At 36.5% G+C, this 25,547-nt stretch overlaps 1 protein-coding gene across 7 annotated transcripts in view; it reads left to right on the forward strand.

Moving 5' to 3' along the window:
* Positions 1-20,428, forward strand: part of ARHGEF12 (Rho guanine nucleotide exchange factor 12) — a 139,507-nt gene extending 119,079 nt beyond the window's left edge. For all 7 annotated transcript variants that reach the window (XM_079103136.1, XM_079103130.1, XM_079103132.1 and 4 more), the window contains 14 exons: positions 516-641; positions 2,148-2,262; positions 3,727-3,827; positions 7,192-7,269; positions 8,495-8,570; positions 9,430-9,597; positions 10,422-10,509; positions 10,972-11,055; positions 11,197-11,276; positions 11,681-11,914; positions 14,371-14,838; positions 15,626-15,942; positions 16,978-17,047; positions 17,602-20,428. In XM_079103136.1, the coding sequence (XP_078959262.1) occupies positions 516-641; positions 2,148-2,262; positions 3,727-3,827; positions 7,192-7,269; positions 8,495-8,570; positions 9,430-9,597; positions 10,422-10,509; positions 10,972-11,055; positions 11,197-11,276; positions 11,681-11,914; positions 14,371-14,838; positions 15,626-15,942; positions 16,978-17,047; positions 17,602-17,612 (2,016 nt within the window). In that variant the 3' untranslated portion in view covers positions 17,613-20,428. The remainder of the gene's footprint in view (positions 1-515; positions 642-2,147; positions 2,263-3,726; positions 3,828-7,191; positions 7,270-8,494; positions 8,571-9,429; positions 9,598-10,421; positions 10,510-10,971; positions 11,056-11,196; positions 11,277-11,680; positions 11,915-14,370; positions 14,839-15,625; positions 15,943-16,977; positions 17,048-17,601) is intronic.
* The last annotated feature ends 5,119 nt before the right edge of the window (positions 20,429-25,547 follow it).

Here is a 25,547-nt window from a genome sequence, read left to right on the forward strand (position 1 = left end):
AGCCTCTGCACAGATGAAGCAGTAATAATTTAATTTTATCTCTACCTTGCCCTTTGTCACAGTGCATTTCATAGTCAGTAGGAAAACAAGCTAGTGTCCTAAGAATTTGCTTCCTGGAGCAGTAAAAAAAGTAATTCTTTTAAAGGTGTCAGGGTCTGTGAAAATGAAATTTTAATCTCAGTCTCCAGGCATTTCATGTCTCGTATTCTCTAAATGTCACCCTTTCTCTCTGATTTGGAAGTGGTGTGGGCTGAAAGGTAGTAAGTTATGATAAGTTACCACCTAGAAAATATTGGTGTCTGATCAGAAAAGGTTTGGATGTGTCAGGGTCAGACCTTTTCTAGTGGAGAGCTATTGATACTCTTCATAAAGATCTAGTTCTATGTTTCTTGTCAATTGAGAATACTTTCTGTTAGATTGTTGACAGCAAGGTGGTTGTCTCTCATTTTGCCTGGCCTTATGTAAGCTCAGTATCTCCTTCTCTGTTGTTTTTTTTTTCCCCATTCTTGGTACAGTTCAGTGGACCAGGAGAGGAGAAGCTGAAACATGCTGCCGCTACATTTTGCAGTAATCAACCTTTTGCTCTGGAAATGATCAAGTCTCGTCAGAAAAAGGATTCTCGATTCCAGACTTTTGTACAAGTGAGTTGGATGTCTTTTACAGGATTATATTTTTGTCAACATTTGAAAAAAAATTTATCTTAAATTATTGGAAGGCATAAAAATGATTTTGGAATGATGAACAAAAAAATGTATGTCAGGATTATACATACATTTACTTGGTGTAGAAATCCACATTGCCATGGAGGTTTTATCAGAAATTGAAACATGTATACTATTAAAAGAATATTGTTAAAGCATTAGAATGGGCTTATCTCAGGCCCGAGGAAAACTGTAACAGCAGTCATACTCATTGGGGTAGGAGTTTACATTGGTATAGATAAGAGTTGATAACTACCACCCATAGGTAAATTATCCAGCCTTGTACCTATTTTTGAAAATAAAGTTTAATTGGAACACAGTTCATGTATTTTATACTGTTGTATAATAAGTTACTACATTAAGTGGCCACTTAATGCAAATTTATTGTCTCACAGCTTTTGTGATTTAGGAATATGACCACAGTTTATCAAGATCCTCTTTTTAGGGTTTTACTAGCTGAAATCAAAATGTCAGTTAGAGTTGCAATTCTCATCTAAGACTCAGGGACCTCTTCCAAGCTCACTGGTTGTTTGAATTCATTCCCTTAAAAATGAATAACTGAGGTCCTTACCTTCCTGCTAGTTATTGGCTAAGGACCAGTCTCCTATAGACTGCTTCTCTTTGTTATATAATTTCCAGTTTACAGTTTATAGATAGATGTTTGCTCTCTTCCAGGCTATTAGGAATGGGTCTCTCTGACCCAAATTTCTTTTTAAGTCTCCTCTGATTAAGTCAGGCCACCCGGGATAATCTCCTTTGAGATTAACTCAAAGTCAACTGATAGTAAGCTAATCATAGGAATGATATACCCTTATGTTCATGAATTTCATCCACTCAATGGGATGGATTATACAGGGTGTTTCCACCAGAAGGTGGGAATCTTTCAGTTTATCTTAGAGGTTTGTTGTTGTTGTTTTACTACATGAAGCAATGTTCATTCATTTATAGATTGTCTATGACTGCTTTTTTGCTCGAACAGCAGAGTCAAGTAATTGTAAGAGAGACTGAACCTCAAAACCTAAATATTTACTAACTGGAACATTCCTGAAATGTAGTGGATTTCTGATATAGATGAACTAGACTGGTAATCCATTGTGCCTACTTGGAATGACAGATAACAAATTAGTTAACCAACTTTTAATAGAAATGCCAGTCAGGAAAATGTACTTTCATATTTTGAATAGGTGAACATAAAGATATTTTAACATAGGAAGGCAATTGTTAGTTGTGGATGTTCTCAGTTAGTGCTTTAACAGATAACCATTGATAACAGGCTTCCCCCTGTGTGTGATCAGAGGAGAAAGCAGAATCATGGTGTGTCAGTGACATGTCTTGGTATTTTTTTGTCTTGATTTAATAACTAGAATGCTATAGGTACTTACATGGTACAATGTAATTATTGTCCTAATAAGAATACAGATTCATTTATTTTCACTTTAATTTTAGGATGCTGAGAGTAATCCACTGTGTCGTCGTCTTCAGCTGAAAGATATCATTCCCACCCAAATGCAGAGGCTTACTAAGTACCCACTTCTTTTGGATAACATTGCGAAATACACAGGTATAGCATTCTCCCTGAAATAAAAAAGCCAAGAACCAAAAAAAAAAAAAAAAAAAAAAAAAAAAAAAAAAAAAGAGCGTGTCCTTCTAAGTATTATCTCTCACAGAATTCTGGTGCTTGGATTTGGATTTTCTAACAAGATATAATCCAGTCTTCTTTAGTCTGTTGGATTTAATGTAATCTATTAGTAGCTATAGCACAGAGTTTATCAGACTGTGGATTGTGGTTCAAATCAGACTCGCTGCCTGTTTTTTTTTTTTTTTTTTTTTAATTTTTTTATTTGTTCTAATTAGTTACACATGACAGTAGAATATATTTTGATACATCATACATCAATGGATTATAACTTCTCATTTGTATATGACGTAGAGTTACACAGGTCATGTAATCATATATGCACATAGGGTAATAACGTCTGATTCATTCTTACCTCCATGTCCTCTCCTTTCCCCTTTTCCCCTCACTCATCTCTGTCTAGTCCAGAATACCTCTGTTCTCCCCGCTTCTTTTTGTGAATTAGCATCCACATATCAGAGACAATGATCGACCTTTCTTTCTTTGGGATTGTCACTGCCTGTTTTTGCAAATAAAATTTTATTAAACACAGGCTTTCACAGCCTTACTCATTTGTTTACATACTGTCTCTGTCCGCTTTTATACTGCAATAGCCGAGTTGAATACTTGGAAAAGAGGCCATTTGGTTTGCAAAGTATAAAACAATTATTTCATTTTTTATAGAAAAAGTTTGTCCATCTTCATTGTAGCATCTGTGTTTGTTTGAAGAACATCTTTATTGGGTTGAAGAGATTTTTGTATCTACATATGTACTTCTAAGCTGAACCAATGTGCTTTATCATTTCAACTCTTCTATTTTGAAACATGAAGTGAATCTGAGTTTTTCATTTGAGCGCTTTATGCTCTTATATTTAGTTTTCATTAACATTTGTGTAACCAAACCCCTATTTCTATGTCTGAGAATTTGCATAATTGGGAAATTTAAAATTTGGTATTTGGAGAAAAGATGGTTTTACATTCATACACATTAAATTTTTATACCTTAATGTATCCGTTCAGGGGCTGGGGTTATAGCTCAGTTCATGTAATGCTTGCCTGTCAAGCAAAAGATCCTGGGTTCAATCCTGAACCAAGTTAAAATATGAATTATTTCAATACTGCCAAATTTTTCATTTGAATATATCTAGTTTTTTGTTTTCTTAGAAAACTTCAAATTAAAAATTCTCGGTCACAATAAAAATAAATAAAGTCCTGTTATCAAGTCTTACCTATTCAAAGACTACCCAGATTGAGACTCTGTCATATGTTTTAACCTGGCATAAATATATTTATGGTCTTAGTGTGTTCTTATTAACAGTTGAAATAAGATGAAATCTCCTGCATATATTTATATTTTTTTTCTTTAAAATTTTTCCCATTTTACATTTTGAATTTCTTCCCCATATTTAGAATGGCCAATGGAAAGGGAGAAGGTGAAGAAAGCTGCAGATCACTGTCGTCAGATCTTAAATTATGTAAATCAGGCTGTCAAGGAGGCAGAAAACAAGCAGGTAAAAAAGGAAAACAAGAAGATAAGGATGGAACTGAAAGAATATTAAGTCAGTATTACCTAGAATCTGTGAAATAATTGAAACTATCATTACATGATTGATGGGCAGGACATTTGTTAGCTATACATGTAATATGTGAATCCAGTTTTTTTTTTTTTTTTTTTTGGTACTAGAGATTGAACCCATGAGTGCTTTACCACTGAGCTACATCCCAAGAATTTTTATTTTGAGACAGGGTCTTGCTAATATGCTGAGGGTCTTCCAAAGTTGATAAGGCTGACTTTGAACTTGTGATCCTTCAGCCTCAGCCTCCTGAGTCACTGGGATCACAGGCATGTGCCACCACTCCCAGCAGTTCAGATCAACTTGTTATATAATATCAGAATTGTACTTGACTCTTTGGAGCATCTCTAGCTGTTTGTTCATTCATTTGTCTGTTCTGTGAAACATACAATGTGTGCTGGGAGTAAGTATAGAATGTTTAAGAAAATGAGCACAGTAACTGTCCACATTGAGCTTTTATCTAGTAGAATAAAAGGACATTTACACAGATTGTAGTTCACACATTTGTGTCAATTGTGGTAACTATGAAGGAAAATTTGAAGATACTATTAGTAAGTAACTCACTAGGAGGCCTAAACTTGTTTGGAGATGTTAGAATGGCTTTCAGAAAAAGTTCCCTTGAGGAATTGACATTTGAATCAAGCTTTGAAAGACGAGTAGAAATGAACCAAATAGTGTGGAAAGGGACAACCTGCAGGTAGAGAGAGCAGTATGTATGAAAGTCCTGACATACAAAGGAAGTACAGTCTGGGTAACAACTGTTAGATTAGTGTGGATTGTGCCTATAAAGCAGTTGGAGTGGTATAAAACGAGATAAGGTGGGTCAGAGGCAAATTATCCAGGACTCTTTTGACCATGTTAAAGACTTTGAGTTTTATTCCAAGAGCAATAGGAATTTATTATAGACATGAAGACCTTGAAGGTGTTTAGATTTTTACTGGGAAGTGTCATTCATACTACTATGTGGAGACTCAGTTGAAGGTGGAAGGTATTGAATGAGAGACCAGTTAGTAGTCTGTCCATAGTCCAGAATAGGTGATGGTGGCTTAGAGAGACAAGAATTGGAGTAATATTTAGGAAGTAAAATTGGCAGGATTTGGTGATTGATTCAGATAAAGATTTGAGGAGAGGTGATATCAGGAATAAATATCAGGTTTCTGGCTTGCATATGTGAATGGTCAGGAGGAGTGGAGAGGTGCAGTAATCAGTTAGTTATGTGGGTCCACCTTTATAAGGATTATACTGAAGATAACGAGTTCAGCTCGTGAACATACAGAGGCTAATTGAACCCGTGGACATGAGTGTAATATCTTAGAAGCTAAGTATGATGACAGCTCTGTTGGTGAGGCTGTACAAGAACAACGTAGGTACTTTCACATGCATTGTTTGGAGTGTAAAAAGATAAAACCCCAAAGGGAAATTTGGCAAAATTTATATAAATTAAATGTACATACCCTTTGGCCCATTACAAGAGAAATGAAGATGTATGTGTACAACAGACTTACACAAAAATGTTTATGGCAGCTTTATTCATAGCAACCAAAATTGGAAGTAGCCCAAGAATTCATCAGGAGGAGAGTCGATAAACCAACTGTGGTATGGTCATAAAACAGAATACTGGCAGTGATGAAAGGGAATGAATCTCACTAACACTATGCTGATCAAAAGACGCCAGACACGAATGAATGCTTATATATAAATATCTATTTAAATGGACTTCTAAGAGACCAAATTAATCTATGGTAGGAAAAGTAGCAGAAAAATGGAAATGTGGAGTTAAAGGTTAATTGGAAAGAAGTACAAGGAAACTTTCTGGGGTGATGGTAATCTTTCATATCTTGATATGAATTTGAATTGCACAGGCATATCCATTTATCAAATATTATGTAAAGATACACTTAAAATATGTGCACTTCACTGTATATAAATTTTACTTAAAAAGGAACTCTAAACAGATATTGAACTTCTATTTATGATATGCATACTGCAATATTTAGGGGTACAGTGTACTTAAATCTGTGATTGATTTTGAAATGCATCCAAAAGATAAAAATGGATTGATTGGATAGATAGAGGAAGAATAGATGGATAGATATGTAGTAAAGCACATGTTAATTGTAGAGATGTAGGTAGTGGGTGTGCAGGTATTCACTACACAATTTCAGACTTTCCTGTACATTTGGAAATTTTAAAATGTTGAAGAAAAATGCACATAACCTTCAATTCGATGGTTTTTTTCCTAGAAATTATTCTACAGATACATATGCACAGGTGTACGGAGGCATGTGTTTAAGACCATTTTATTACAGTATTATTTATTATTAGAGAAGATTGGCAGTTACCAAGATGCCTGTTAGTAAGAGGTAGTTAAATTATAGTTCATTCAGAGTTAAATACTGTGCAGTCATTGAAAAAAAAATGATACATCTCTCTATAATCTCCACAAAATACATTCCCTATCCTCCTTCTCTCTCTCTTTCTCTCTCTCTCTCATGCACACACACACACACACACACACAAAGAAATACATATAAAAACTGTCCACATTGAACTTTTATCTAGTAGAAGAGCATTTAACAGATTATAGTGCAAGCATATAATATATTAAGTACCATTTGAATAAGGAATATATATAGGAAGGAATACCAGAGAATGGATGTACGAATCTATTATACTACCACATCTTGTCTTAAAAGGATGTGTAAATGCATATAACACACAAAGAAACTGACATATAAACATGTTTTCTATTTGTATAGGATTTTTCTCAAAGGCCATCCAAGAAATAGAAATTAGTGCTTGCTTTAGAGACAATTGGGGATGGAGAGAAGGGCAAAAGGACAGGATTATGTGCCATACTTACCTTCTGAAAGTTGTAATATCTGTATGATTTATATATTCAGAAGAAAAGTATTAGCTAGTTAAAGACCAGTGAGTTTGAAAAAAAAAAAAAAAAAAAGATTGAGAAGGAACAGCCAAGGAGGAGGAAGGAAAACTACTCCTGAATGTTTTTCTGCAAGATGCCTTTCTTGGTTAGGAGATTTTTTACAGGTTACTTGAACATAAACTTTATTCCACTTTGAAGACAGATAGTGTAATAGTAGTTGAATGTAAATGGTATCTTATATTAACAGTATAATATTGCCAAAGCCAAGAGGTATTTAAGAAAGAACGAATTGGTAGTCATGTCTGTTGTTTCAGTGAGCTCAGTTCAATGCAGATTAAGAATGTGCACTTGATGTAGAAACAGAGAGGTCATTGATGACCAAAGCAGTAACCTTGACTTCATCTTGATTTTCAGCGCTTAGAAGATTATCAGCGTCGCCTTGATACCTCCAATCTGAAGTTATCAGAGTACCCAAATGTTGAAGAGCTCAGGGTGAGAGATGGTCTAATCATAATTTAAAAAATAAAATAGAATGTACTAAAGACCTGGCAGGTAATTAACATCTCAGTGGGAATATTCATCATCTGAAGGAGTTCTGTTATCATAGATTATCTTTATTTATGATTTTATTCTGCCATTTAAGTGTCTTAATCTGTGTGAAAATTATTTTTGTCTTTCATTAGAGGACTATTTTGTGAGAAACTATATATGACAGGAATTGTCAGACTAAGGAACACTAATTCTTAGTAATATTACTGTATTCTTTCTCTTTTTTAAAACTATTTATTTGTTTGTTTATTTACTTATTTTTGATGGTGCTAGAGATCAAACTCAGGACCTTGCACATGCTAGGCAATCAGTCACTCTACCACTAACCTATAATCCCCAGCCCATTGTACTATGTTCTGTAGCTTGTTTACTACAAGAACTTTCCAGATCATTGAGTAAAGTAAAATAATGTAATTATTTTTCTGTGAAGCTCTTGGGAAAAAAAAAAAAGTTGAAACCATTACAGGAATAATAGTATTTTCTAATTGTCACCACTTTACCTGGGCTTTTGTGAGTTTGAGTCTTTTTTATACCATTTCATTAAGTGGTTGTTTTTGCAGATTTATTTGGTGACTATTTAAAGTAGATTCTATGTCAGATGTTATAGTTTATCAAGAAGCATGCAAGTGTACTCATCCCATTGATTTCCAAAGAAAGAGATTTTCCTAGAGCTGCTAATGCTAAAAAATGATTCTCTTACTGAACAGTTACTGATATTTAAAGTAAGCATGTATAATAGCTCTTGGTCTTTTCACGGTGAATGCTGTGCCTTAAAACTTTCTTTGGAATTAGAACCTTAGAACTCAGAAGCCTCTTATAGATAAGCATGTGCAACACCTTCATCCAGTTATTGCAGTTAAGAGATGAGTCGGAAATGTACTGGCTCAGCACTTGTAATTTCATTATTATAAGCTATGATCTTTTTGGAGTGAGATTTAAAAGATAATACTTCTGAATGTTTCCTTCTAGATGCCTTTCCCATTTAAGAGATTTTACACAGGTTACTTTAACATAAACTTTATTGCATTATCAAGACAGAGAGCATAATAATAGTTGAATGTAAATGGTATCTGTTATATTAAGAATGTTTCAAAAAGAAACTAATTATACAGAATATCTTCTGAGTGCTTAGAAGTAATTTCTGTGTTAACTCTCTTTACTTTGGCAGAATTTGGATTTAACAAAAAGGAAGATGATTCATGAAGGACCGTTGGTTTGGAAGGTGAATAGAGACAAAAGTATTGGTGAGTATGATATTACCTTTCAGTTTTGAGAAGTGGAAAAAGGAAAAGAATAAGAATTTTATTTTGCCAAAGAGAAGAAGACAGAACCATTTACAATTTCCACTTAAAACAATTAGCAGTGCTATTTAGAGAACTTCTACTTGTGTTATTTGTTATATGTGAAATGTGTGAAATATTCATTTAGGAATGAAGCTGAAAAGTTTTTCATAATTCAGTTCTGTTTCCATCATTATTATATTCTGATGAACCTTTATAATCAGCTTTTTTTAGACCAGTACCTCTCAAATTATCTATGGTGAGAGAACATTATTCTTTAGTTCTTATTGGTCACGGAGTCACTTTGGGGAAATAAAGTAAGAATAAATTTAAAAAAAAATGAAATCACAGACTAGGTATATGGCTCAGTGGCAGAATGCTTACCTAGCATGGGTAAGGCCCTGGGTTCGATCCTCAGCACAGACAGAAAGGAAGGAAGGAAGGGGGAGAGGAAAGAAGGAATTACCAATGTCAATTTTCAAATTTATTAGCTTTATCAGAATTAAAATTTCTCAGTAGGGTGCAGTGGCACATGCCTGTAATCCCAGCAGCTCGGAATGCTAAAGCAGGAGGTTCTCAAGTTCAAAGCCAGCCTCAGCAACTTAGTGAGGCACTCACCAGCTCAGCAAGACCCTGCCTCTAATAAAATATAAAAAAAAAGGTCTGGGGATATGGCTCAGTGGTTAAACACCCCTGGGTTCAATCCCCAGTACCAAAAACTAAAAAATAAAAGAAAGAAAATTTCTCTCTGACATTGTTTCAAAGTTTATTAAACATATCTCAGTTTCTGTACTTATTACCTTTTCTACATTTTTATTTCTAGATCTGTACACATTGCTGCTGGAGGACATTCTTGTTTTGTTACAAAAACAGGATGATAGGCTGGTGTTAAGGTGTCATAGTAAGATTCTGGCATCTACAGCTGATAGTAAACACACATTTAGTCCTGTCATTAAGTTGAATACAGTGTTGGTTCGACAAGTGGCAACAGGTGAGTATATCCACTGAAGGATGCTAACCTCTAGATTCACTGTGAAGTTGCATAAATATTCACTGTTTAAATAGCACAAATGGCATAGAGTTTTGTTACTTTTATATTCTTAGGCACATGAAATGCAATCTATTTACTTTTTAGAAAGTGAATTTAAAATTTATACCCCAAAATTACTTAGGATTAGATTCTCTGAGTGATTTCTGCATTTGAAAATTTTTATGCAGTTATTTTGGTCTTTATTCCACATTCAAATCATTGATAGATGGCAATGAAAACAGTGCATTGAGAGGTAATCCCAATGAGAAGACTTTCAGTAGAGTGTTATGTTTTTTGATTTAATGGGGGAAAAGTGGCTATAGTTTGGGTTTATTAAAACCAGTTTAAGTTGGCAAATTGCATTTTAACTATACTACAATGATCCTTTTCAAAATTTGTTAATTGCTTGATGGCACAGTAAATTTGTGATATCTTTTCTTCAGTACTCACTGAATATTATTAACAACTTAGCAAAGAGGCAGTTCAAAATAAATGTAAACCATATAGCATTCAGTTCAGTAATTTAGATTTTGACATCTTTTTCTAATTACTGTGTAATTAGGGTCAATTTTTGTAATCTTTGTTTTATTGAAGTATAACACACATAGTGGAACATATAGTTAGTTGCTCAAAATTGAAATGTCCAGCTTAATGAATTTTTGCAAACTGACCATATTCAACCTTTATCTAAATTAAGATGCAGAATAATATCAAGACCCTTGAAATATCCCTTTTGACCTCTCTAGGTCATATTGGTAAGTAAGTTTTATCTTGTTCTTTTCCAGATAACAAAGCTTTATTCGTCATCTCCATGTCAGACAATGGAGCCCAAATTTATGAATTGGTGGCACAGACAGTTTCTGAAAAGACTGTGTATGTATTAAACTTATCTACTTTGTTCTAGTTAACATTTTTTATTATCCCAAGGTTAATATTCCATGAACTTTGTTTTTATAATAGATTTTGTAAACCATAAACTCCATTGAAACCAAGTGCTTCCCCTATATTCTTTCAGAAACATTCTTCTAAGAACTTGTTCCTTTTTACATTGATGTCTTTTGATTGTATTCTATTACAAGTAAATTTTCTAAAGAAAAATTTCTCAGAAGTATGGAGTGATTTTTTTTTTTTAAATGGATATAGAATTTTCTTTCAAGTATAATTTTGGAATCTTGACTTCATAGCATATTGTCAAAATAATAACAGTCACTGGCAGAGTGGGGAGTTTTTGGTTTGGTCAGTTTGGTTTTTGTTTCACTTTTATTTTTGTTTTCTGAGTGTATTTCTTTTTTCCTTTGCTTCTTGTATTTTGGATTTCTTTCAAACTTCCTGAAGCTGGCAGGATCTAATCTGTCGAATGGCTGCATCAGTGAAGGAGCAATCCTCAAAGCCAATTCCATTACAGTCACCGGCTTGCGAGTGAGTGTTCCTTGGTGTTGTAATAGGACTTATTTTGTAGTTTTGGTTAGAAAAGAGATGGGTAATTCTTATATTTGGTTGCAGTGATGTTTAGGTACCTCATGAAGCTGAAAGATTGTTGTTGTTGTTTTCTTTCTACAGAGGAGACAATGATGAAGAAGAACCACCAAAATTAAAAGTGGAACAGCATGGCATTTCAGTCACTGGTCTACAGAGTCCAGGTAAACTTATCTCTTAGGATAAGAATGGGGGCTAGGGATATAGCTCACTCAGTGGTAGAATGCTTGTCTATCATGCATGAGACTCTGGGTTCAATCCACAGCACCACCAAACAAACAAAAACAGATAAGAATAAACTAATGTAGTCTGTTATCTATTAAAATGTAAAGAAACTTTGAAACTCTTAGTTTATGCAGGTGCTGGCATGAGCTATACAATTTAACAAACTCTACTTGTGAGTTTCCTGTGTGCCAGGATAACATTGCTCTAAGTACTGTGTATATTACTTAATGCATGATCTCTATAACTTATGTGCCATTTTTTCCTAAGTACTTTCTGAATGCTTGATGTTAAAAGTTAAACTTTTTGTTGAAATATACTCTACCTTTTCTGTTCCACTAAACAGACAGAGATTTGGGATTAGAATCTCCCTTAATATCATCAAAACCTCAGTCTCATTCACTGAGTATCTCTGGGAAATCAGAGGCAGATGATCTCTTTGTGACTGAGAGACAGTTTGCAAAGGAACAGCATACAGATGGGACACTAAAAGGAAGTGGAGAAAATTATCAAGTCACAATCCCAGATTCACACTTGCCTGTCTCAGAAGAACGGTGGGCATTGGATGCACTAAGGAATTGTAAGTTCTATTCATAAATTATTGTAGATATTTATTAAGTACCAGCATTCTATAATGTACTGAACAGACATTTAGGGAGAATCCAAAGGCATATAAACTGTGAATTTTCCCTTGAAGATATTTAAAGTCTAATTGGAAAGATGGTAGAAACCTACCCACCACACCTGCACCTTTATAAGGAAACATTCAAACAGTCATATTGCAGGTAAGTCAGAATTGATCTGGGTTAGAATGATCAGAGAAGGGCATTAGAGAACAAGAAAGACATAATTATTGTCTTGAAGGATGGGTAAGGTTCAAACAGGTGTGAAGCCATTCAGACAAGAATACTAGTAAGACCAAAAGCATCAGCAGGAAACTGGGCAGGTGTTCAGAGACAGTAAGCAGATCAACTGGCCTATGGTAGAGGCTATAAGTTAAAAGAATCATGGGGCCTGGGGCTGTAGCTCAGTGGTAGAGCACTTGCCCTTCACATGTGAGGCACGGGTTCGATCCTCAGCACCACATAAAAATAAAGATATTGCGCCCACCTACAACTAAAATATATATATTAAAAATTTAAAGAAGGACTATGGGAGATAAGGTTGGAAAGATAGAAGATGTGCTATTCAGCCTAGCCATTGTGAATTTTGAATACCAAAATGGGCCTTCTATACTTCAAGGATAGCATATCACAGTATTTTAAGCCTTTTTAAGCTACGTATATTCTTCTACCTTTCTCGTGGTTATTATTTTCTCCACTACAGCCCATGCCACACACACACCATCTCTATTAGCTGCCCCCTTCCCTCTCTGGCCTGGTAGAGAATCACTGTTACAAATAAGAAGATCTCTCAGATGTAATGAGGTGGGGGAAAGTCTCAACCTCTCGGGCCTAGTTGAGAATCACTGTTACAAACAGGAGGAGGATATATCTCTCAGGTGTAATGAGGTGGGGGAAAGTCTACAGCTGTAGAGAACCATTCGAGGTTTTTAAGCTCGGGTATGAAGAAAAAAAGATTAATCTGGCTAAGAGTTGTGCAAGGATTTGAAAGGAAAGAGGCTTGGAGTAATATGCTTACTAAGTAAGTTATTACAGTAGTTTGGGTTTGAGACTGAAAGGGTTTGGACTAGAATGGTTTTAGAAGGAGTAAAAATGAAATAAGGAATCATTAAATACTTAAACTGTCATATTTGGATTTAAGGGCAAAGGAAAGCACAAATCTAAAGATAATTTCAGTATTCTTATCAGAAGGAACCATTACTCCCCTCCCTCCTTTTGCTCCATTTGATTATTTGGCACAGATTATGGGCTCCATTTTAAGACATGTCAACATTTAGATAACAAGTGATAAATCATTCAAGAGAAGGTAATTAGCACAAAGTTAGCACTTCAGGAAGAGATTTGAGTGTCAGCACCATAAGAATTCATGGTACCTCTCAGGAAGTGAATGTAGAGCAGAAAGAAGAGAGTGTCAGACACTCAGACCCATGTGGAAACTACTGTTCTAAAGAAATATAAGATAGAAATTAAGGCCAGGATGAAAGTAGGTAATTAGCTAAAGTTATTCAAAAAGCCAAGAATTGAGCCTAGGGGCACTTAACCACTGAGCCACATACCCAGCCTGTTTTATATTTTATTTTGAGACAGGGTCTCACTAAGTTGCTTTGTGCTTTGCTAAGTTGCTGAGGCTGGTTTTGAATTTGGTAATCCTCCTGCCTCAGCCTCCTGAGATGCTGAATTACAGGTGTGCGCCACTGTGCCCAGCCACTCTTAGTGATCTCTGATAGTTTGACTAACATTGTCCTCTTATCATTGTATGAGTGACTTCAACGTAAATTTAGTCCATTCATAGTTTAATTGATTCTTATTTTCTACAATGTACAGAAGCTATACCATTGGTAAGGTAATTTTTTAAAACCAGATATCTTCTTATCTTCTTTGGAAATTATATATAGTACTACCAGGAAATAGAAATTAAATTATTACAGGCAATTTTATTTTCTTCATGTAGGGAGAGTCTTTGGGTTGATAAATCTTCTGTGTATCTAATAAAACTAGAAAAAATAATGCCTTTGCATATAGTGTCTTAGAAAAATCAGAAATTTAGTTTAGACAGTCTTTTAACCTCCTTAAGTACCTTTTGGGTATTAGTCCAGTTATACGGAAAACAAAATAGGGCATAATGTTGGTATTTGAGGTTTTTTCCTAAACAGAAGTACTCCCTATTCAAAATGCTTAAGTCTTGTTGAATCTAGCTTAATGTTGTTTGTAGAAGATGATGCTTTGTTTTTCAAAACAAAACCAAAAGGTTATTGTATAAAATGAGTATTTTGGCAACATGTTGTTAAAAGGTGCTTAGTTTTGGAGATGAATGGAAACTCAGCTAACTGATTCTGGCTATCTCAGGCTGTGGATATGAATGTGCTTTTCTTTTTTTTTTTTTTTTTTTCCTTCCCCCATCCTAAATCTTTAGTGGGTCTTTTGAAGCAGTTGCTGGTACAGCAGCTAGGTTTGACTGAGAAGAACACTCAGGAAGACTGGCAGCATTTCCCAAGATACAGGACAGCCTCTCAGGGGGTGCAGGCAGATAGTGGAATCCAGAACTCTGAAAATATTAAGGCTTATCCTGGTGAAGGACAGATGCCCTTTAGAACTGGAACTGGTGACATTGCAGCTTGTTACAGTCCACGGACTTCAACTGAATCTTCTGCTCCACGGGATTCAGTGGTACTGGCATCCCAAGATAGCCAGGCAAGTAACATTTTAGTAATGGACCACATGATTATGACCCCAGAGATGCCTGCCACAGAGCCAGAAGGGGGTCTTGATGAGAGTGGAGAGCACTTTTTTGATGCCCGTGAAGCACATAGTGATGATAATCCATCAGAAGGTGATGGAGCAGTTAAAAAGGAAGAGAAGGATGTTAATTTACGCATCTCAGGCAAGTTTCTTTCACATTTAAACTTTGATTTTGATCATTGTTACTGTTTTGTATGCTGGAATGAATGTTATTTGTGTTTGCATATATGTCTACATGTGTGTAGTATGTATTCCTTCATTCAGTAAATACTGAATCTCTATACCAGACCTCATCCTAGAGACTAGGTGATAGAGTAGTGAATAAAATGCAGAAAAGTCTCCTCATGAAGCTTGAGTACTAGTGGGGGAAAGAGTAATGATAAGTAAGAAAATAAATAGCTGTCAGATAGTGAGAAGCATTAGAAAGAAAAATGTTGGGATACAGGGGTATAGAGTAGTGAGGCAGACAGGGATGGGGAAGGAGGACCTCTGTCAAGTGGTACCTGAGTGAAGCGACATAGATACCCAGGAGCAGTGTTCCAGCAGAGAGCAGAGAGGTTAAATCTGCCTGTCAGGAACAGGCTTTTTGTATTTAGGGGTTACAGGGCAGGGAGAAAATGGTAAGAGACCAGGCAAGAGAGGTATTTGGCAGGGGAGGTGATGACAAGATCATATAAAAACTTTGTAGTTTCTAGCTCTAAACTTTTAAAATGCTAACTAATATGAAATTATGTACAAGTTACCTTGGAAGCTTGCCAGATTTAGCTTTAAAGTGAAAAAATTCTGATGGATTTAAAACTAAGCTTAGGCGTTAATGGCTTTTTGCTTTTTAATAGCATTTCAAGTTGTCAGCATGTGACGCCATCTCTATTTTCTGATGTCCTGACAGCAGTACTAATCTCATCAAACTATTCTGTCTCCATCAACAGGAAACTGTTTGATCCTCGATGGCTATGAAACAGTGCAGGAGAGCTCCACAGATGAGGAGGTTGCTTCCTCATTTACCCTGCAGCCTGTGACAGGCATCCCCTCTATGGACTCCACCCACCATCAGCAGCATTCTCCCCAAAATGCTCATTATGATGGGGCAGGTTCACCATTCACCCCAGAATTCCTGGTCCAGCGGCGCTGGGGAACTATGGAGGATTCCTGTTTTGAGATCCAGAGCCCTTCCTCTTATACAGATTCACAAAGCCAGATCATGGAGTACATTCATAAGATAGAGGCTGACCTTGAACACTTAAAGGTACCTCCCACTTGAACATCCCCAAGAGTGGATCATAAGAAACACATTTAGCAGAGGGGATATACGGAATGACTGAAATGCTGATGTTGATAAACTTGTTCAGGTTCTAAATCCATGTTTTCTTTAATCATCCTTCATCAATAGACCTGGATAAAAAGCTGAGATCAATACTGTTTATCTTGTGATGAAAGAATAGAAAAAGTAGTAACTTTCTATAACTGTGTTTATATGGGTTTCTAAGTTTAAGAAGATTAAAGTGCTCGGGGCAGCTGGCTGGCCTCCATCAGATGACAGGAACAGTAAGCTGAGCTGGGTGGTGCTTGCACAGTTGTGAATCTCCGCTGGGAAATGCTCTGACTTGCTGTAACCTGTTAATTATCTGTGACTCACTAGGTAATGTTGATAGTTTCCCAGATGCCAGGATGGGTAGAATTGGCTTCAGTGGCTTCTATAATCCAAAAACTTGGACATGAATGGAATTCTTTAAAACTAGTAATTGAAGATGTCACGGTTTCAAAACTGACTTGTGTGTGTGGCAGTTTTCAAGAAAAGACCCTATTCAAGTTCGCCCTCAGTAGACACTACTAGAGCCCATGTGCTTTTCATGACATCATTTAGTTGGGAGGCTTCAGGGACAGATTTAAAGTGTTCTTAGCCTTTTAGCTCAAGACTGGTCTCCGTTTTTTTTTTTTTTTTTTTTTTTTAATTCCACATGATATGATAGGTTTTCCCCTCTTCATATGATTATATGTGATGTCATCCTGTGGCTGATGAGATGAGATAGAAAACTATTGTGGGCAGATTGACTGTCATGCAGTTTATACTACATGGGGTGGGGCCATTTTCTGGGTGACTCCTTCAATAGGAGGATCACCTTTACTGGTTACCCCTCTCTGTTTTTATTTTACATGGGAAAGTTTTAAGGTATTAATTTGAGAAAGAAATGGGACGAGGAAATTTACTTTTTGCCCCTACTAATAAAATTTGTTTTTCTTATAATGTCCAAATGAAAAACCTATGGGTTTTATTTTACAGAAGGTGGAGGAAAGTTACACCATTCTTTGCCAAAGGCTGGCTGGATCAGCCCTCACAGACAAGCACTCAGGTATGTGAAATTGTGGGTTCCCAACTTTAGCATCCTGCCTGAACTGTACACTGAAGTGATTTATTATTCTTTAAGATGAAAACCTTCTGAGATTCCATTTCTTTTCTGTCTTTAAAAACCATTTGTTTCTAAACATCATAAATCAAGTAGAAGCTTTTGTCTGCTGACTCTGCTCTTCCTTCTTACAGACGAACTGCAGTTGTCAGTTCCCATGCTATCCTCTCTTACTTCTCTCTCTCCACCTTTTCAAAAGTAGAAGGTGGAGCTTTGGGAAGTCTGGTAAATCACAGATTCAGGGTGAGATGTGCTGGTGTGACTCCCTTGTATGGAGGGTTGGTCCTCAGGTCCTACTGTGCTTTCATGGGGCCATTGTCTCCCCTTGATTGCAGCTGTGTCTGTTCAGTGCAGCAGTTTATACTCATTTGCTTGTATGCTTTTGGGTGGGGATGTTTTGATTAAAAAACAAATGTATAACCGTGCCTACAAATTCCATGGTATTCTTTACAGTGTTCATTTGTTCTCAAGCAGGTTTCCACATCTTTATGTTTTCTCAGATAAAAGTTAAAGCCGAGTGTCCTGGAGGTGACTGGAGGTTGTTGGATTTTGAGCATTGGCCTTGTATCAACCACATCCTGGTTCCAGTGTGGACACAGAGTGTGTGACAGAGGATCTGCCTGAGAACCATTTGGGGTTAACCATGTCCCAGGGTGCCCAGAGCAGGACTAGTTCTTCAAAGTCTGGCAGCTGCACTGGTCTGTCAGTGAGGGAATGTCCATTCTCTCACGCTCCTCTCCTCACTGTCGGAAAGCCGTTTTGATTCAGAACAAAAACCAAATGTATAGAGCTTTGGGTGTAGGATATGAAATTGTACTTAGACGTAAGAAAAGAGAAAAATCAGATGTATTTATTTGACTTCATTCCGTATTTGAAAGCACATTTTAATTTTTATTTTGCCTTGTTTTATTTTAATTGAGTAGTGAGAGTTTTGGCCCTTTGTATTTAGTATACCCAAGGATCAATTGCTCCTGAAGCAAAAAGGTTAGGATGGGGTATTAGGAGGTTGGGTAGAGAGGAGATGAAGAAGAGGGAGGAGAAGCATCTCATCTTTGCTAATTGTATTCCATATCCTCTGCTGTCCAGCAGGCTGCTTCTCTGAGGGTCACCTCAAAGGCATGGTGGTCCCTGTGTGCAGATGTGAGCTGTGTGCTGCCCGTCGGACAGAGAGTAGGTGGGCTTCCTCCCACCCTAATGCAAGCACTGCTTCTCTGTAGCTGGGACATACCCCCAATTAACAGGAATCCTCAACATACTAAATAGCAGGCACTTGAAAATGGGTGTATTTTCTTCTGTTTTCATCTTTTCTATTGAGGGTTGGGATTTGGGAGGGAGAGGAAAGCAAATTTTTATTTTCTTGACTATAAATTTGTTATTCTTGGTATTGTTTCATTTTTATAATTCTATATTAGACTTTGGCACTTGTGTAAAATCATTCCTGCACATTAAGCAGGAAGTAAGAACAAACAAATGGAAATGCTTCAGTGGTGGTGGGGTTGCTAAGGAAGGGTGGGATGGGGGTGGGTAAAGAGTAGGAAGGTTATCTAAAATGAATCACTACTGAGTTGAACCATGGCTATCATTAGCCACGGGTACTGCTGATTATAAGGCCAGTAAAATATTAGTACCTGGAGGTTTGACTCTAATTTTTTGCACTGATGGTGCCAAAGGGCTCTTTGAGTCACAAGGAGAACTAGGGGTGGAGTGAGAAAGATGTGGTGGAGGAGGCAGAACTGCTCGCCACCAGCTCCAGAATCACTTCCTCGGACCTCACTGCCGCAGTTCTGTCCATACTGGGCCGTGACTGACCTTAGGAATCGCAGACCAGAGCGTACACTGGATACTGCAGGCAAGGTGTTGGTAACTGCCTGCTCTAGGATGAATAGCAGTATTGGCAGTGCCTACAGAGGGTATATGTCAGAATTATAACTTGAGAACTCCTTCATTTATATTGGCTTTCTGTGGTTTTCTCTGTACATTAGGTAAATATATTTTTGGAGTATTTTGCCAACTAAAGTGAACTCATTTGTCAAAGTTGTAAATTCTGTTAATAAAGAAAGGAGTTCATTCATTGCTCACATCTTTCAGTAGTGCCCTCTGAACTCTGTGGGTAATCAGGATGTAATTTTATTCTTTGCTGCAGACCCCCTCCTCAAAAAAGGAAGCTTTCTCACCACAAATGGTGAGGATTTCCACCTACTTCTATAAACACCACTACAACTTAACAAGCTCGTTTACCTGTGTCCAGATTCCTGTTTCTGTCCTTTCAAAACTGATCTATGTTTTTAGGTAGATCAATTTGGATCTTTGTACCTCATCTATAAATTGAAATTATATTTCAAGTCATAGGCGGAGTATAATTTAACTGAGAATTGGATTTAAAATTTTTAGAGGCAGATGCTAATAAATAAGTGAAGCTTGGAATTTGGAACTTTCTGTATCTCTTAGGAGAAGCAAGTAGAAACCAAATGGTTACATTGTGCTGCTGGAAATAATGTAGTCATGTCCAACTAAAAGTGTTAAACCTGTAGCCACTTGACACTAAAACATTCAGGAGAAAGGTAAATGTTACAGAACTTTCCTCTTAATTTAGACACTACAGGGTCATTGCATAATTCTTTAGCATTCAAGAAGGCTGCGAGTTAGCAAAGTTTGGGTTTCTCTTTTAGTTCAGCCATTATTTTGTTCTTGGTAATTATTTGCTTTTCTTTTCCTGCAATTTAGTCTTTCCTTGGCTAAACACGTCTAACTGGAAAAATACTTCAGCTATAGCTGTAGTACTTTGAAATACGTTCATGCCCCAAGACAAAGTTAAATCTGAAATCAATCCCACCACTTCTAGAGTTCTTTCAGTCTTACCAGCCTGACTTCTTCCCTTCTCCTTCCCATCCTGGCCTCCCACACTCTGATTTCATTTTGGCCATTTAATCACATCCATTTGACTTTAATATTATATCTCTCCCCCTTTGGGGATGATCGAATTAGATATTCCTTCTGTCTTTAAGTGAAACTGGTTACCATTAAAAGAGTTTTCTCAAAATTACATAATTAGAAGTTGGAATCTGCTACTGTACTGAGGAGTGTGAGGAAGGTGGACGAATAACCTCTCCAGAGCCAGAAAGTTACATGTTGGCCATGGAAATGACCTGCACTGACTGCTTTCTCCTGTGGGCTTACTGGCTCCTTTACTGTTAAGTGGCAAATTACATTTGGAGTGTCTCCTTTTCAGAGAATAGACTTAATCAAGGCAAATCAGCAATCCCCCAAAGTGCTATAATTTAAAATGATGATTATTGCCCTGGCCATATGTTTTTGTGTAATTTAAAATCAGCTAACTTGAACTGCCTGAGTTATGTTGGCTTTTAGAACTAAATTGTAACTATCATATTGCATGGGAGGTGTATTTCCTAAGCTTTTTGGCTTTCTTTCCCCCAAAGAACTTCTAATGACTAGTAGGATGAATCCCCTTTAAAGAACTTTTTTTGTTTCTTTGTTTTTGGGGGAGCCCAAGGGGGGGGCGACTGTGATGGTACAGGAGAAAAGGCCCTTCCCCAATCATCCAGGAGCAAAGAAGGAAATAACCAACTTCCCGTGAGCTGGCTTTTACTTGCATCTTTTTTTTCTTTTCTCTTTGATGTTAGTAAACTCGGTGCATTTCCCGGGGTGTTCGTATTTCCCACTGGAAGTCCTCTTCTCTGAAGTTGATACGTTATTTGGAGCTATTAGAGCTTTAGTCATGGTTTCCTTCCCTGCATGTCACAAAGGGCACCATTGAGAACTGTGTGCATAGAACCTCAAAATACAGAATTAGCAGGAATGTATAGCAGCTGACTGTGGGCTAGTCCACCCCAACCCCAGTAGTACAATTTTTGTTTTGTAAATCATGTTTTCTGACATTTCTGCACCCTTTTCAGAGTGATCTGCAAAATTTTCTTCCTTCAAGAAGAGTTCCTTTTGTCTTGTACCTTATGCCTTCCCCACTGGAACTGAGGGTTTTGTTAATAAATTAGTAGGGAAAAAAAGTCCCTCCTAGAAGGAAGCCTCCCTGCCATTCCCAGGTGCCAACTGCTAAGCAGGTATACTGCAAAAATGGTAACTGTAATGTGTACACTGTTGGTTATTTTTAATAAGCCTCTTCCTACTAGAACATTTTATTTTCCTTGTTCACCATACAATCATGTACTCTTTAACAGAAATTGCTTTTAAAAAAATCTGGAACTATCTTTTAAAAAAACTTTATTAATAATCATGTATTTTTACTGATCACATTTTGAAATGCCTAAAAGACTTTATTGTTCTAATTATCCAGATGTACCTTTGTAAAATAGCTCTTTTATGAACTAGCTGTTAAGGCTGTATGTTTCTGGAACAAAATATTGGTCGTCTAAAATCTGTTTTCTGGGATCTGGGAAAATAGAAAATAAGAGTTCAAATATTAAATAAGCTTAAAGGAACCAAGTATGTGACTTTTTATTTGTATACATTCTTGATTTACCTTATATAATTTCTTTAGAAAAGTCAAGGAGTTCAGAAGCCTATAACTCATCTCACTGACAGTGACTTTCATACATCTTCCCACTTGTCTGAGCATCTTTACTTTGGTTGGTTGATCTCTGTAACATGTGAACCTCCATGATAATGCTAGCAGGTGGGATTACCCTAGCAGTGGGGCAGCTTTGTTGCTGTTTAAAAAGTATCTTTATTGAGACATAATTCACATGTAATACAGCTCATCCTATAAAGTATACACTCAAATGGGTTTTGGTATATTACATTATAAATTTGTAAACATTTTGGTAAAATATACATAATGTAAAATTTTCCATTTCCACCATTTTTAAGTGTACAATTCAGTGGGATTAGTGGGCCAGCTTTTATGGTTCACTTGTGGATAACTTTAATGCTACCTAAGTGAAAAACATGATGTCTTTATTATCATTTCTATCCCCAGTGCTGAACTTCCTAACATGCCAGTTTTTCTATGCTTTCAAGGATGCCATTTCAACTCAGAAAGCTCACTAACTTTTGGTATTTTCTGTATTTTGGTTTGGAAATAAAGTTATAATTTGACTTATTTTGAGATAGTATTTTACTTTTTTGGCATTTAGGAGCACATTTGGCTGGTAGAGCTAAGCAACGTAACAAGAAATGCCATTTTAATATTTTGTAGAATCTTTTAAAAATTAAGAATAGTTAAAGTTAAGTATACTCTCAGCTCTGTAAGAAATGAAGTTATTTTACTCTTAGCTCTGTTTTTAAGCATGTGTGTGTGTGTGTGTGTGTGTGTGTTTGGTAAAACAAATAATACAGCATTCCTACTTGCTCTCAGCTAGCATCTTCTCATGGGAATGTATAAAATAAAACTGCATTTGAGCAGTCCCTGCTACTTTTTATTGTCCTCTTTCAAGCCAAATGACAGTTTCACCAGAGGTTTAATACCATCTTCAAAGATAAGAGGCTGTATCCTCATTTTAAAAAGGTATTTAAAAGTTGCCTTTTAATAAAGTCTGATGCCATCCTGATGCTTTATTTTATTTTTTTTTTAATTTTAGTTTTTTTGGTACTGGGGATTGAACCCAGGGGTGCTCAACCACTAGCCACATCCCCAGCCCTTTTTATTTCTTATTTTGAGGCAGGGTCTCACTGAGTTGCTGAGGCTGCCTTTAACTTTTGATCCTCCTGCCTCAGCCTCCCGAGTTGATAGGATTACAGGTGTGCACCACCACTGCTGGCTATCTTGATGTTTTGTGATGAAATATTACAAATAGCTAGATTTAGGTATTTTCCACCCCATGCCTCTGGAATGTCAGCAATAATTCTTTTTACTAACTGAAAACACTCCCTGAATTTTAGCTGTCAGGGGATATGTTTGTTTCCACCTGTTAGTGAGACATCATCATTCCCTAAGCACTAGCGGAGGTCTTGGTTTGAAATCATTGAAGTAGGTAGAGCTGTCTTCCTAGCCTTTTCTCTCATTGATTAGGGTGCTTTGGGATCTACCTGTAGCATAAAGATGGATTTACAAGCATTTTGAAATCTCTTTGCACATGTGATCCACAGGATTGAGTCTGTCTGCACATGTAATGATCAAAAACACTAATCAGGGTACATCTTGGTAATCTTATTAAAATTTTTGGAGGACAGTCTGTTCAGAGAAAAAAAAATTACTGTCATTTTGTTTTTGTTTCTATTGAGATGGGGTCTCGTTGTGTTGGCCAGACAGGCCTCAAACTTGTGATCCTCCAGCCTCAGCCTCTGAGTAGCTGGGATTACAAGCCTACGCCACCATGACAAGTCTGCTATTTTAAATATCGAAGGCAGATAGCATGATATATTATAGTGCAGTGATAGTCAGTCTTTTTGATCTCTGGGATGATTTAGACACTTAAGAATTATTTAAGCCTATCAGAGAAGCTTTACTGTGTTCAAAATTAAAATTAAAAAATTTTCAAGATAGAAAATTAATCTGAAAATAGCAGTTAATTCATTACACATTAACATAAATCACATTTTTATAAAAAATGACTATTTTCCACAATTCAGAATAGTTAGTGAAAAGAGTTTTTGAACCATCTCAAATGTCAGGTGTAAAGAATATAGCTGGGTTCTTGTATGTCCTTCATGTAGTCTGTTGAGATAAGAACTACAGAGAAAATTTAATCTCAAGTACATATTTTTAAAAGGGAGAAGTATTTCAATAGCCTTTTCAGATAATTATAGATTATTGATGTGATAGATTCTTAAAAGAGATGCAATGTAGAATCTAAAAACATCAATGAAGTTCTTATATTCCATTACGCTGAAAATCCATTGGCCTTTTCTACACTTTAAGTGTGTGAGGAAAATACCTTTTACCCAAGCATAGTTTTAGATGTACTACTTATTTACTTATTTATTTGGTGCTGGGTATTGAACCCAGGGCCTTGTACTCGTGAGGCAAGCACTTTACCAACTGAGCTATATCCCCAACCCTGCCCATGCATGGTTTTATAATGTCCTTTATTGGTCATTTGGAAGCATTAATTTACTGAATTAAACATGGCTTCCAAATTTGACATATTTTTATATAATGTCAAAATCACATTTTTAAATCAGAGCTTTATAGTTACACATATTAGTTGGATTCATCCCAAAAAACTCACACATGCATGGAAATCGATTTCACTTCATGATCTCCCCAACCCTTTCCCTTCCTATTCTCCCCTCTCCCATTCTCCTTCCTCTACTTGACTTCTTTCACTCATCTATTAATCTGTACTTGATTGGTTCCTTATGTAATCTTATCCTTCCATCCCTCTTTCCTTTATTTTACTCTATGAGTAAAATAAAGTAAAATGAAGTAAATGAGAGAAAACATTTGACCTTTGAGTTTCTGAGTTTGGCTTATTTCTGAGTTTGGCTTATTTTAGCATGATAGTCTCCATTTCCATCCATTTACTGGCAAATGCTATCATTCTTTTTTATGGCTGAGTAGATCTATACCACCGTTTCTTAATCCATTCATCTATTGATGGACATCTGGGTTGATTCCATAATTTAAGGATTATGAATTATCCTGCTAAAAACATTGATGTGGAAGAATTGCTGCAGTATGGCGAAAAATCACATTTATTAATTTCCCAACTGATCAGATCAGAAAAGCATGGTGTTAGATGCAAATTTCAAATACTAATTTTTCCTTGAAATCTTGAATTTTACGATTGACAATACAGTTGTCTTGTATTGACAGGCTCACTTTTTTCATTTTTGAGAAAATACCTGCCAAATTCTTAAGTCTGTACATCCATTGCTTACACTCTTTCTTTGAGATTAAAATGGTCTTCTGTTTAGAAAGTGAAAAAAGAGTGAAAACTGGCCTGTTTTGGTTTCAACCTAAACATCTGCTGGAGTACTTTTCCTGCAGTCTCAGTCATGGTGCTTCGATTTGCAGCAGGCGTACTTTTTGCAAGCTCACCATATCATTACAGAAAAAAAGAAGGTGTGGGGCTGGGACATAGCTCAGTGGCGAGCCCACAAACCCCGGATCCAATCTCCAGCAAGATAAGAAAAATGTGTGTATTCAAGGATTGTGACTTTCATAAAATTATTAGTTTTTTAAAAATTTTTTTGGTGTGTGTGTATGTGTGTGTGGTATTAGGGATCGAACCCAGGAGCACGTAACCACTGAGCCACATTCCCAGCCCTTTTTCGTATTTTATTTTGAGACAGGGCCTTGCTAAGTTCCTTAGGGCCTAGCTAAGTTGCTGAGGCTGGCTATGGATTTGAGGTCCTCCGGTCTCAGCCTCCTGAACTGCTGAGATTACAGGTGTGCTCCACCACCCTAGGCAAAATTATAGTCCTTACTGCTTCACCCAGGGTGTTCTTGAGTGAAACTGGCAGATCTGTATTGCAAGTGAGCAGTGAGGGATGAAGTGATTGTGACATTTGGTATCAATCTTGGCCCAGC

This window comes from Sciurus vulgaris, assembly GCF_902686455.1.
Source record: "Sciurus vulgaris genome assembly, chromosome: 11".
NCBI lineage: Eukaryota > Metazoa > Chordata > Mammalia > Rodentia > Sciuridae > Sciurus > Sciurus vulgaris.